The sequence below is a fragment of the Gobius niger genome (genome assembly GCF_951799975.1).
Source record: "Gobius niger genome assembly, chromosome: 15".
NCBI classification, from domain to species: Eukaryota; Metazoa; Chordata; class Actinopteri; order Gobiiformes; family Gobiidae; genus Gobius; species Gobius niger.
In genome coordinates, this window is record NC_136866.1 from 4118190 (window position 1) to 4131928 (window position 13739).

Consider the following 13739-nt stretch of genomic DNA (forward strand, 5'->3'; position numbering starts at 1 on the left):
CTACAATCAACACTATTTCCATTTTCACTTTTCTGAGCTGTTAACGATGTTTGACCCCGTGTTTTGCATGTTTACAGCTCCTGTTAGCGTCTCAAGCTAGCTCCTGTGCGTATTCCTGGACGTGGACGCATAAACTTTAGGGTGTTTTTTCCCCCACACACGGTTAGTTCACAACACTTTAATAGCTCACGTGTGCTTTACGTCTTGGCTATACTATACTTGGCTCAGTTTGATGAGATACCCAACCCCGATTGTAATTTGTAGCACGAGTTTGTGGCTTACTGTGCGTATTTATAGTCGCATTGTCACGCACTGCGGTCGCGCTGGTTTATAAAGCGCGTGTGACCAAATTCATGGTGATTTATTGAGACGGTGTCATTGGGTTTTTTCCCGCAGGTCCGGGTCAGGTGGAGACATGGATGACAGCAACAGCCTGAGCGACTCCAATGTGAAGGTGGCCGTCCGCGTGCGGCCAATGAACAGGAGAGGTTAGTGCTGCACCACATGACAGACCAGCTTTATGACTGTCATGTATAATTGCTGTTATGAGGAAGGTAAGGCCGTGGGAACCCAGGGTGCTGAGGGCAATATTAACCCCTTAACTCCCACCTGAACCGAGCACATTTTCTCCAGCTTTACCCCCCGGTCCAAAAGCTTCTGGAAAAAAGGTGTGAAAATAGCAACAAGACTGAGACGAAAACAAGGATGAAAATGTGGAAAAAAGTGAGAAAACATTGACGAAAAAGTGACAAAAAAATTGACAAAAATTTGACAAAAAATGAGAAAAAATTGACGAGAAAGTGACAAAAAATGGACAAAAATGGACAAAAATCAGACAAAAAAGTGATAAGAATTTGACGAAAAAGTGAGAAAAAAATTACAAAAAATTGACAAAAAAGTGAGAAAAATTTGACGAAAAATGGAGGAAAAAAGGACGAAAAAGTGACAAGAATTTGACAAAAAAATGCGAATAATTTGACAAAAATGAGACGACCGCCCAACAAAAAAAAGGGATGAAAAAAAATCTGATGTGAGGAAAAAGATCCATTTAGTTTTGTAGGTCTTTCAAATGAGGCGTTACACTGGCCTACAGGATTTGGGTAAAGCTGGACTGGAGAAAATGCTCTCGGTTCAGGCGGGAGTTAAGAGGTTAATAAATAGGATTTATGCACAGAAAAAGTATTTTGGGGGTAAATTTTGTCCCTCAGCGCCCCCTAACTAAAATATCTTCCCACGGCTCTGGAGGAAGGTGGTGGAGTTGCCCAAAATGAGTGATGTAGCTTTTATTTACAGAATGGCCTCAAAAAAGTGAAAGGTTCCTCAAGAATTTTTCCACATTTGACCTTCTAGCAGGGGCTGGACTGGGACTGAAAAACAGCCCTGGACTCTGGTCAGCCTGGCCCAAATAAGCGTAAATGCGACACTTCCACAATTATATACGTTAACCTCTGACCCCCCGCCTTAACCGAGAGCATTTTCTCCAGTTCGGCTTTACCCAAATCAAGAGGCTTCTTGACTGGAGAGCAACACTGTAACGCCTCATTTGAAAGCTCAAATCTAGAAAAGTGATGGTTACTTTTTGTCACGTTGTCGCTGCATTTTTGTCATGTTTTTGATGCTTTTTCATTACTTTTTTGTGGCTTTTTGGCGTGTTTTCGTCACTTTTTTTGTCACTTTTTTGTCACTTTTTCGTTGTGTTTTCGTCTCTTGTTTTTTTCCATGTTATTGTTGTTTTTTCATCGCTTTTTTCATTGCTTTGTCGTCACGTTTTCTTCACATTTCGTTCTGTTTCTGTCACTCTTTTGTTGCTTTTCCTGCACATTTTTGTTTTTGGATGCTTTTCTTTTAAGCTTCTAGATTTGGGTAAAGCTCGGTCACGCCCGGGAGTAAGGGTAAGGTAAAGTGAGAGGCCAGACCGGTGGCCCTAGAGCCAGTGGACCTTCTGTGCTCTTCCAGAATACAGGACATATGGCCAGTCTGCCCCTGCCTTCTAGGTAGACACCACCTGGCCTAGATCAGGATCATCTTAGGACTAAGCTCTAAAAAGTGTCTAACCCGGAGCTAAATTGGACTAAAAACAGACGGAACATAATGTACACATTTGATTAGATGCCACTGAACAATAACCTCTTAACCCCCGAGCACATTTTCTCCTGATCGGCTTTACCCAAATCCAAAAGGATACAGCCTATAGGCCACTGACTTAGGGATGCAGCTAGCGATTATTTTGATAATCGATTTATCCACCGATTATTTTCACGATTAATCGCTTGGCTGTGAAAGGTGCATGGAAATTGTATTTTTTAAATTTTTTGACCACATAAAGCTAAAGTGGCGCCGCTTGAAAACATGTTGGTGGAGTAAACTTAAAGTAAACGTTTGTAGGAGGCTCTTTGTGCTAATTCTGCTTCTGATTGGACGAGGCAAAGACAGATATTTATGAAATTTACAATGTACAAAACACTGCAGACCCTCACTTTAAAAACAAAGTAGGTTTTCATCCAAAATACATTATTGTCATGTCATTTTTGCTGTACTTTAGTCTGTGTTTGCTAGAAAACGATTAATTGATTACTAAAATAGTTGACAATTATTTTAGTAGTCGATTAGTTGTCGATTAATCGATTAGTTGTTTCAGCCCTACACTGACTCATTTGAAAGCTAAGACCCGCAAAACTGATCTAAACGGATCTTCTTCCGGTCGTCGTCGCCGTGTCGTTGTCACTTTTTTGTTGTATTTCCACGCTCGTTTTCGTCTTGTTTTTGTTGCTTTTTCATCACTTTTTTTGTCATGCTTTGGTCATTATTATTTGTTGTGTTTGCATCTTATTTTTGCTTTTATTTGGGTACACTGCAAAAAGTAAATATCAAGCATTGGCTTAAATGACTTGAATTGAGGAAATGTTTCTTGTTTTGAGCGGTTTTCACTCATTTAGACACTTTTCCTGATCGGACCAAGTTTACTTTGCTTGTTTGAGGACATTTCAGACCAGTTCTAGGGTAAATCTCGCTTGAAATAAGAAAGTAAAACTGCCAATGAGATAAGACCAACTTTCTTACCCCATTGGCAAAGAAAATGACCTGAAATAAGAACGAAATGTATCGAAACGAGTCAGAAACATCTCAGAACAAGTGAAATAATCTAGGACAAATGCCCAAGAACAACTTAACCAGTCAAAACAACTTAAATTTGGATTATTATGCTCAAATTGAGATGTTTTTACTGATCTAGTTAAATACTTTTTGCAGTGTAACGCTTAACTGGAAAAAATCTGCTAAGGCGGAGGTTAGGAGATTGATAAGGTTGGGCGATGTCTCATTTTATGGACAGACACAAGCTTTCACACCTTTTTTTGTTGTTGTAGATCCTTTGAATCTATGACAACAGTGGGTTTATTAGCCAAACTTTATGCTGTTTACGTACTGTTGCCTCATAGAGATGTTACATAGCATACTATATGTAAAACACACATGACAACTGCTGGCCTTGCGTGTTTTGCTTTTGATGACATTCGACAGCTTGTAATGACTTTGCGCTGTTAGAGAAAGTGACTAGTGTGCGTGTTAAAATCTGCTGGTACGGGACATTCTCTTGAGCTCTCCTTCCGTTCCCCCAGAGGAAGAGATTGAGATAGAAACATGGTGTCTGTCTGTTTTGCCGCAGCGTAAAGGATGTGAATCATCAGTGATAACGCACCGTCCTGACTCTACATGTCCGACTGTTCAGCGCTCCACTCGTGCACATAGTTTATTTAATAGCGCTGTAAAATGTGCACATGGAAAGTTTATATTGTAGATGATGAAAACAGACTGTTGTTGTTAGAGGAGACATTGTGAATTCATTTTAACTAAACTGACCTGCCCACTCCCATCTTAGAAGGTTTGTTGTTGTTGACGAGCTAAATGTGCCTTTAACGAACATGTCGACTGTGTTTACAAGAAAGCTCAGCAAAGGCTTTTCCTGAGAGGTTTTGAAGTTGGTGACCACATCTTATCAAGGGTTTATCAGTGTTTAATTGAGAGCGTACTGATGTTTAACGTAGTCTCTTGGTTTGGTCATTTAAGTGTCAAAAACAAAGCTAAACTTGGCAGAGTTGTTAAACAGGGCAGTAAAATAACAGGCCAAGAACAAACCAATTTATCTCAGCATTACAGTAAAGCAGTCGTGTCTGTATTAAGATCACAGATGACGAGAGCCGCCCATTGTCCCATCACTTTGAGCTCCTTCCATCAGGGCAGAGATACAGACTTCCTTGTGCCAAGAAAAATGTGTACAGGAACTCTTTTGTTCCCTTTGCCATCAAGTGGAGGAATAGGCCACCGTTTTTACACACTGAGATATGTTCTTACCTTAGCTTTGACGAGTTCTTTAGGACCTGTCTGATCTTCCCCCGTGCCTTCAGTCACGTAAACACAGCGCAGACGGCGTTAGCATTTAGCCTCTCCCTCTCTCCTCTATAGCTCCAAAACAGGTCAAGATAGAAGCTACCAAGCTCTTCCACGTTTTCCCTATTTAAATATGGCTACGTGAAGTGTTACACTACAAAGTATAATACACAAAATTAAACGATGTGGATTTTCTAAGCGGATAAAAAGAGGAACTATATTGTAAGGCGTAATAATACCAGGAGTAGTTCGAAATCCGCGCAGTAATCTTCACTTTACTGTGCGGATTTCGAACTACGTATGTAAAAACAGTGTCCTATTCCTTTAATGAAGTGTACCTGCTGCTGCTGTGTCTGCAGTGAACTGATTTTATAATGAACTGATTTTATTATGTACATCCATCCATCCATCCATCCATTTTCTTCCGCTTTATCCGGGGCCGGGTCGCGGGGGCAGCAGTCTCAACAGAGATGCCCAAACTTCTTGATCCACACACACCTCCTCCAGCTGTTCTGGGGGGACCCCGAGGCGACACCAGGCCAGCTCGGAGACATAGTCCCATTATTAGACATAGTCCCATGTATTAGAATGTATGAGCGAACCAAAGGCACATTTCTGCCATCATTGTGCATGGTAGACAATAAAGTTTTTTCTATTCTATTTATACTTGAAGGGTCATCCCACTGCGGCCTGTGGTCAGTGTAAAATAACAAAACAAGCTTCTTCCCTAAAATAAGTCTGTTTTGCTTTGCCCAGAGAAAGACCTCAACACCAAATGCGTGGTGGAGATGGAGGGGAATCAGACCGTTTTGCATCCAGCCATCACCAATGCGAGCAAAGGCGATCCTCGGTGAGTACACGTTCATCCTGCTCAGTCTGACACATCTGGTAACTGCTGACGCGAATGTTCTGAATTAAACAAGAATGCCACCTTGTTGCGAAGCGCTGTTTTCACAATCTGAAAATATGACGTTTGTAGACTTTGGAGTTGCTGAGTTGCTACTATACTAACGCTTGTGGTTTTCAGATAATGTTCAAGTAGTTGCCAAATAAGCTTTCTGGTGGAGTCGGTTCAAAGTGCACATTTTCAACAGGAGTGTGAACTGAAATTTGAACTTGTACAAGAGTCACTAAAACGACAGGGTTGGCCGGTTATTATTGTGTTCACTTTTTGCAGAGGGGATTGTACGCTTCCTTTTATATGACGCAGCCTCTGGGATTTGCTAATTGTGACCATTCATGTCGTTAGTTTGGTTTCTTTATCGGGATGTTTCCACACCTGCCGCAGTTGGGGCTGGAGGTGCAAGGCCTCGTGCCGGAGTTTTTTAGGTCAGTGCATGAGAGGAATCGCTGTGTGTACACAAACAGTTTGTACAGTGCAGAAACGGGATACTACACCTGATAAGAGTCTCTAAGTTACTGATGTTTTGTTTCAGCTGCATTATTTTGTGTGTGAGTTTTCTGCGGGTGGTAAATGTGTGTAAGAAAATGTATTATTTAAAAATGTTGTGTACTTTTTCTGAACTGAAGAGTGTTTCTTTTTACATTTTTGTGTGCATTTTTGCAGATGAATTTGTTAATGTGCAACACTGCAAAAGTGGATTCTAAGCAAGTAAAAAATGTCTTACTTTAAGAAATAAGTTCTTATTTTTTCCCTATAAAGTAATAATGTCTCACTGAGCAAAGTTTTCTTATTTTAGGAAATAAAATCTAGCCATTTCTTCAGTTCAGATATATTTGCTAAAAAACATGCTCATTTTTCTTGTAACAAGAAAGAAAAACTTTTTGAATCTTCAGCTTTAGACAAAGGATATTGTTCTTATTTTAAGAAAAAATAAGATCACTATAAGATACTGATTCTCACAGAGAGAAAATACATTCCATTCTTTCAAGTGGGCGGCTCGGTGGCACAGCAGTTAGAGCCTCAGCTCCACAGCTCGAAGGTCCTGGGTTCGATTCCCACCAGGACGGGGCATTTCTGTGTGGAGCATGTTCTCCCCGTGTCTGCCACTAAAAACATGTACAATAGGTGAATCCTCCAGCAGGTGATTCTGACCATCATGGCGATGGGTCCCCGAGCACGGGCAGTATTTTCCTTAAATATTAGTATTTATTAAGAACATTTTGCTCAAAAATGTGTGTAATTTAGAACATTTTACTTCAATCAAGCAACATTTAAGTAAAATATCCACAATTTTTCACTAAATAAGAATGTTTTCCTTAAATTATTCCATTTTCTGAGGACATTTTGCTTAATTCTAGCTATTTATTTGCTTAAATTTAGTGTTTCTTTCTTGTTTTATGATGAGAAAAAATGCTGACCCCAGTGGCAGAATTTTTTCCTTAAAACAAGACAAAATGTTTCCTTGTTTTTAGTCGGGTACTTTTTCCAGTGCTTATGTAGAGCGAGGCTTCTGCTCTAGTACATGACAACATAGGCTTACATGAGGTTGGCAAAGGGTGTTGAGGTCACCAATGGTGGTGAGGAAAGGTTGGGAAACCTAAGAAATAGGGCTGGGGCACAATATCGTTATCGCAATTCATTGTTTCATTCATTGTTTCTTTAGTACGGACACATATAAGATCCATATAGGTTTAAAAGAAAAAAGAAAACGTCAAAACGAGACATTTAGTCCATAGATTTTCAATACGTCTGTTGTGATACATATCATATACGTTTGAAACTCAACTCAGTTCTAGAAAAAAAATATACAAATGTTGAACTAAAAGAGCCAGACTTTGAAAATGCCATTTTAACCTCTCTAAATGCTTTTTATTGCAGCTCTTTATAATGTCTAATGACAAATCATAATACTTGATACATTAGAATATGTTGTATCATAATCTCTCTCAGTCCCTCTGTATCAAGACAAAAGGGCATCATCCCAGTCCTACTAAGAAGAGCAAACCTTATCTTCTTTGTTTTAAAATGATCCTACTGTGTGACATTTCTTCATAATCATATTCTGCTGACATTTCAAGCTAAGATACTCGAGCCGTGTTTGCAGAGTGTAACCAGTCTGTCAGCACGGGGCTCCTCCCTTCCTCCTCCTCACGGCACCATTCCTCTCTTTACAAAGGGAGTGTCTGTTCCACATGAGACCTGCTCAGGTATTCGAGCAAGGAAGGAGCTTCTTAGGCCATAAACACAAGTGCAGACTGTGGTTCTGTTTCAGCATAAGGACAAGACAGGAACATCTATTGTCAATCATTGGCAATTCGTTTATCATCAAATTGTGCCAAGACGAGATTTATGAAGGACCAAAACGAGGCTAAAATGCAATCCATAAAAATGTGTGAATGTCAAATGACCTCAATGATTCTGCGATATACAGGACATACTGTGGCTCGCGTGATTTTGTGTCATCTAATATTGTGATAGGGATAATTTGGCAGTATGTTGTGCTGCACTATCTTCGCTAACATTACTTGTCCCACTACGAGTGCAACATCAGTCACAACCTCTGCTTCTACTATTACTCCGACCAGTGTTCCTAATGGTGAGATAAAGAGAGAAATCTATGTTGCGCTTTGCTAAACGCTTGCATCACCAATAAGGACTTTTAGTCATTCCCTGCTGTCTCTTTGTGGCGAGCCTTTTCTGTAGCCACAGCTTCAAGAGGGGGTATTATGCAAAATGGACTTTTTCAAGCTTTACATCATGTTATTATGTCATTCCCTCATTAAAAACATGCCTGAAGTGTTGCCTTGGCACAGTAACGTATTTCTGAGTCATCTGTAAAAACTCTGATGGCGGCCATTTTAGGGATAGGTTTGCCTGAGTCCTCCGAGGAACGCCCCCACCTCCTGGAGACGCCTCCGAGCTTTCGTCACCAGCCGAGTAACCAACCACTGCTCCTCAGCAGAACCCCCTCCCCACTGATGCCACAGACGTTAGGTGTGTTCGAGAAAAAAGTCTGAAGCCAATCCGACCGCTCCACATACAGAGAACAACGAGAGCCTCAGATCACGCAGCGTCTCATTCAGATATCGCGTTCATTTAAAGTTTCTCCTAAATAAAAGTCATTCACCTCCTGCTCTGTTTCCTTTACTCCAGAGACATTATTCTTCATCAGAGGAAACTTTCCCATCTGTTTGTTTGTTCAAGTTTGTGAGATAAAACACGTCCTATTAAATCATTAGTTTGTTCTGAAAAGCATAAAACATGAGCTCTATTTTAGAGGCGATGCATAACTTTAATAGTTTCAGTCATAGTTTATTTGTTCAGATCTAAAGAGGAGAGAGGAGGGGGTGAGGAGCACGTTTCTGATCACAGCAGACTCGTATCCAATCACCAGGTGGGTGTTTTCCCATCATGCACGGGGCCGAGTAGCCGCTGCAGTTGCCTCTGGAGAGATGCAGCGGCTGATCAAGTCACCTGCTCTCGTTGGGTCTCACGATCTGTCCGTGCCCCACGTGCCCGTGACGTCAGAGCCTCTGGAGCAAGTCGGACAGAAATCTAACCGGCACCGAGAGTCTGCAGTCGGCTGTAAAACTGCATCCGTCTGGCTCATCTCAAACACACCTAGTGTGTGGAGGGGGCGTGTCGGAAAGGCTCAGAGGTTCTTAAAGAGACAGAGGCCTATTTCAAGACATTCACTACAGCCATTTTGAGAGAGACATTTTATTCAAGGCAGTTATTCTAATTTACTGCATTTACAGACCAGCTGAAGGTTTGGTCATCATTGTAGTGTGATATAGACTGGTGCTATGTGACTGAAAAAAGCAGAATACCCCCTCTTTAACTAAGGTAGATGGAAAAAATCGTGCAAGGTCTAAAACAGCGACTTTAGTTTAGTTTAGTTTATTTGAGCAATTTCAAGTTCCAAGTTTTTACAAAAGAAAAGAAACACAATAATGCCCAAAAGGGAGTAGGCTGAAGCAAACAATGCTTATTTATGCCTACCCCTTTAAACGTATTTACAAACTTTACAACTGCCGTTCTTTTACATTCCAGTTTGTTCTCTGAGACCAGCTCATTATGGTACAATTAAGGTACAAACATAGGAAATAAGTTTACATTGTCTTTGGTACAGAATAGGAAATAACATAGGAAATAAGTTTATATTGTCTTTGGTACAGTAACAGGAACTTAACCTGAACCACTGTTGTAGCTACTGAGGCTAATCCCCAGGCTGGACGGGGTCGGCGATTTGCATGTTCTCCCTGTGCATGCGTAGGTTTTCTCTGGTTTCCCCCGCCATGTTCAACAGCCCAGGATGCCATGCTTCTCTTTGGTCTGTCCCAATGGGCAGCTGTGGCTAAATACGTAGCTTACCGCAAAAATTGTCCCATATTTCCTAAAGTTTTCCTCTGTTTTTTTCCTATATTCTGTTGTTTTGCATTTTTTTGGACAGGTTTTGTGATTGTGGATAAAGTTCACAAAAATCAGAGGCTTTAACATTTGAGAGAAGACTGAAATGTAAATCGTTAAGAGGTTTAATTGACTAAGTTTGTAGATATTTGTGCCTAATGAAAGTCAATAAAGACAGGAGACGCATTTATTGTCAGTTTCACTTCGCGTAGATCACAGATAGAGAATCAATCATTACACAAGAAGGGTGTAAGAAGAGAGTAATTCATTGTAATCCTTCAAATTGCTTCTTTTAATTTGCAATACTTGAATGTCCCTTGTCTCTCCCTCTGGTAGTCAGTACATGCTGTAGGTGGTGCCTGGACGCTTTCTCCTATGATCCGGTTTCTCCATCAGACGAGTGCAGCTTTGGGTCATCCCTCTCTGTTCATAATGGGGCTGAGTGAACGCCGCCTTTGTAGTAGAGTTTGATGGTTCTTTGTTTTCCACATGTGCCTGGTCCCTCTGCCCTGACACGCTGCGCTGCGGTATGCTTCCCCTTGGGCCTGCGACTCAACAGGTCCGACTGGATCAATCCGACGGCTGATTTAGGAAGAGGAGAATGTTAGTCAGCTCTTTTGGGTGAAACGGGAGGTGTGGGTTCCAAGCAGCTCGAGTCAAGAATTTGTTCATGTTTCTGCCAGAGCAGGTTTAGTTTTGTGACGAAATATGAGGACAGTTGCCACAGAATTGCGTATACTATACTTTTTCATCTTGTGCTGGTTTGTTCTGATTAAAATCCCGGTTTAGTTCGTGAGCGAAGTATTTTCTGTATTTTCTCACAAAGCAACAACATTGTAGACATAATGAGGCCTGTTTAAAACCGTGGACTTCCATCGCTGTAGTAGATGTGAACCAAATTCCCAACAAATAATAATTGGAATCAATATCTCGGGATTTTCTGGTTGGCTCCTAGAGTTATTTTTTCTCTTTACGCCGCCTGCTGCGCAATAAGCCCTTGGTTATAATATTCAAGACCACAGGAGGCTGTCGGACCCTGCCAGGTTTTTAAGGTTTAGAACAGGGGTGCTCAAACTTTTTGTCTCCGAGGGCCAAAATTAAAAAGTGCCTGTGAGTCGCGGGCCGAACACGGCGATGTCAAGCACGAAAACCACATATAACTGCAAATTATAAAGTTGCTTTATTTTTTTCGATAGAATCAAATGCAAATGTAGGCTATCTATGCAAATAACATGCTATATTAAAACAAATGGTAGCTATGGCAAAAGCCTAATTTTAGTAAAACAAAATCAACGATTGTAGCAATTTAGTGCAAAAAAAACCCACCTGTATCTACAGCACCTACAGTAACTTTACCTCATTTGTTAACTTAAAAAAAATGCCACATTATTAGATTGTTTTGAAATGTCAGTTCAGCATCAATTCTTCTTTAAGTCAATTTTTAACATATACTGTTGTTGACGTAAACAACCTTTGCAATAAAAGTTGGAAAACTGGGAAAGTTGATGCTACAACGCTCTGTAATTGATAAATACCAACAAGGCCGTGGGAACCCAGGGTGTTGAGGGCGCTGCAGCACCCCCTGGTGGATCGTCAATGCATTACAGGCAATATTAAATAAATAGGAAATAAGCAAAGAAAGCGTTTTGGGGGGCAATCTTGTCTCTCAGCACCCCCTAGCCAAAATATCTTCCCACGGCCCTAAATACCAAGACACCACAAGTGTTTCCTTAACTTTGCGAAAGGAGTGAAACAGCGCCCCCAATTTGACACTGGTGGTCAAAAACTGTACTGCACTCATATTTACCATTGAGAATGAATGGAAGAGAGTTAGCGCAAAAGTAGGTCACTCTCTGGCGGGCCAACAGAATTGTTTCGGCGGGCCAACTTTGGCCCGCGGGCCCCACTTTGGGCACCTCTGGTTTAGAACTAAAGGAACTAAAGCAGGGGGAACAGGTTTTGGGGGCGGGTCGCGGGCCGCACGTATTGTGAAGGACTGTGGCCTAATAAATAACAATGGCTTACACTTATTGCGCTTTACCAGCCTGTGTCACAGGTTTCTCAAAGTGCTACATTAAGTCCTTATTCATTAACTCCACACTTGAGGGCGGTAAGTTACTATTGCAGCCACAACCGCCCTGGGGCAGACTGGCCATTTACCACATGGCTCTAATATGCTGTTTATATCCTGATCTCTTGTTATGTCAGTTCCCTGTGTGGAATTATTTCCTTTTTTTAACTTTAAGCTGCCCCCTAGTGGCTGGAATGAGCATTCTGGCTATTGCTTTAAAAATTCCTAACTGCACAGGACTGGGCGAAGGAAACTTACTTTTTTTTTGCTCTACAAAGGGCCACATTAAATCATCTCACGTTGCTTTTTTTTAAGAAAGTAAGAAGAAAATGTAAGGTGGGGGACAGTTCGGCAATGCCCAAATCTAAAAGCTTCTAGAAAGGGAGTTGAAATAGTGTGGAAACCGAGACATAAACGAGGATGAAAACGCAACAAAAAAGCAACCAGAAAAGAAAAGAAAAAAAAAGTGACAAAAACTAAAACTAGACTGACTACGAACTTACAAAAAAGTGACAAAAAAAGGATGACAAAGCAACATAAAAAACGAAAAAAAAAAAACGCAAACATAAAGTTATAAAAACATGACAAAAAAATGCATAAAAACTGTGCAACGGCGCAAGGAAAAATCTCAGTTTTGTAGGTCTTAGCTTTCAAATGAGGCGTTACTCTGGCCTTTACTCTGTAAGCTCCAGTCGAGAAGCTTTTTAGATTTCGGGTAAAGTTGAATCGAAGAAAATGGGTTTGGCTCAAGTGGGGGTTAAAGGTTAAACTCCTATCACTGATGTGTTTATGTTCACCTGATTTTATTGTTTTAAATCCAACTGGTGTAAAAAGACACTCTGGAGTTTGAAAACACTGTGTCATCTCTTCGCCTCCATGTTTGTTTAGATACGGTGGGTTGTTGCATCCTGTTCCACTTGTAGCTGGTTCCTCTGGCAGCGATGATTAGCCAGAGGAGCGCCTTACGATTACAACCAGAGAAGTTCATTGTGTGGATGTTCATATTGACTCAACACTTTTCTCTTCACAGCGCAGTTTTGATAAGGATTTTCTGCGTTCAAACCCTGGTAAACATTGGCTTTCGCGTCTCCTCAGATCTGTCCAGTTATCTCAGGAATGTCCTCTGCGTCTGGGACAGGGCAGGAGTTAATGTTGCTCTTTCATGGACGGCCAGTTTGCACACAGCGAGGCCTTGTTTTATTACAACCCCCCGTGTGTGGCTGAATTTACTCTTTTTTTTTTTTTTTTTTCTTCCCCCCAAATGACTATTTCTGCCTGAGCGGAGGCCGTGTGTTTTCACATGCTGAGAGGAGCCGCTGCTGTTTGAATGGGGCTCCCCAATGTGCAATTAAAAAAGCCCGGGAGAGCAAATAGTTTTGGCAAGAGCAGGAGTTATTTCTAATTTCCATATGAATGATAAATCTATAGTAAGCTTGTTTGAGAAAGTATTTAAATCGGGGGCAATTGTTCTTGCTGGAATTGTTGCACTTTTATAGTATGTCGGCTCAACGCGTGAACTTCTATACAATGAAAACAGGATAGTTAAGTTTGAATGCAGTTGTAACTTTTCTGGCTCGCTTCTTTGACTGCCTAAGTTTGTTTTTTATTTAGAATTAACAGGACTGCACTTTTATTGTTTTTCTGCTATATGCAATTAAACATACAATACTTTATCAAACTGTGATTAAATCCAGTGCCATATTCGCCACAACTGCCTCTAAAATCCTGCACTGTCACTCAAAAAGTTGTCACTTTGGGTCCGAAATGCCGTCATGCACGAGCTTAATATAGAACCTGCAGTTACGCGCAAGACCTGAGGTGGCAGTAGTGAGTATAAAATGGCCAATTTGCATCTAGTCTCTTTTAAGTTGAGGATTATTATTGAAATGTCTCTCATTAAAGAGGGGGTATTCTGCTTTTTTCAATCACATAGCACCAGTCTATTCACCTTATTCCGGAGGTTCGCGT

At 41.0% G+C, this 13739-nt stretch overlaps 1 protein-coding gene across 1 annotated transcript in view; it reads left to right on the plus strand.

The window, feature by feature from the left end:
- Positions 1-389: 389 nt before the first annotated feature.
- LOC306975116 (kinesin-like protein KIF13B) overlaps positions 390-13739 on the plus strand; it is a gene marked incomplete at its 3' end in the record, with an annotated part of 55963 nt that continues 42613 nt past the window's right edge. Inside the window, exons 1-2 of the mRNA XM_079572536.1 lie at positions 390-488; positions 5143-5236. Of these exons, the coding sequence (XP_079428662.1) occupies positions 416-488; positions 5143-5236 (167 nt within the window). The 5' untranslated portion in view covers positions 390-415. The remainder of the gene's footprint in view (positions 489-5142; positions 5237-13739) is intronic.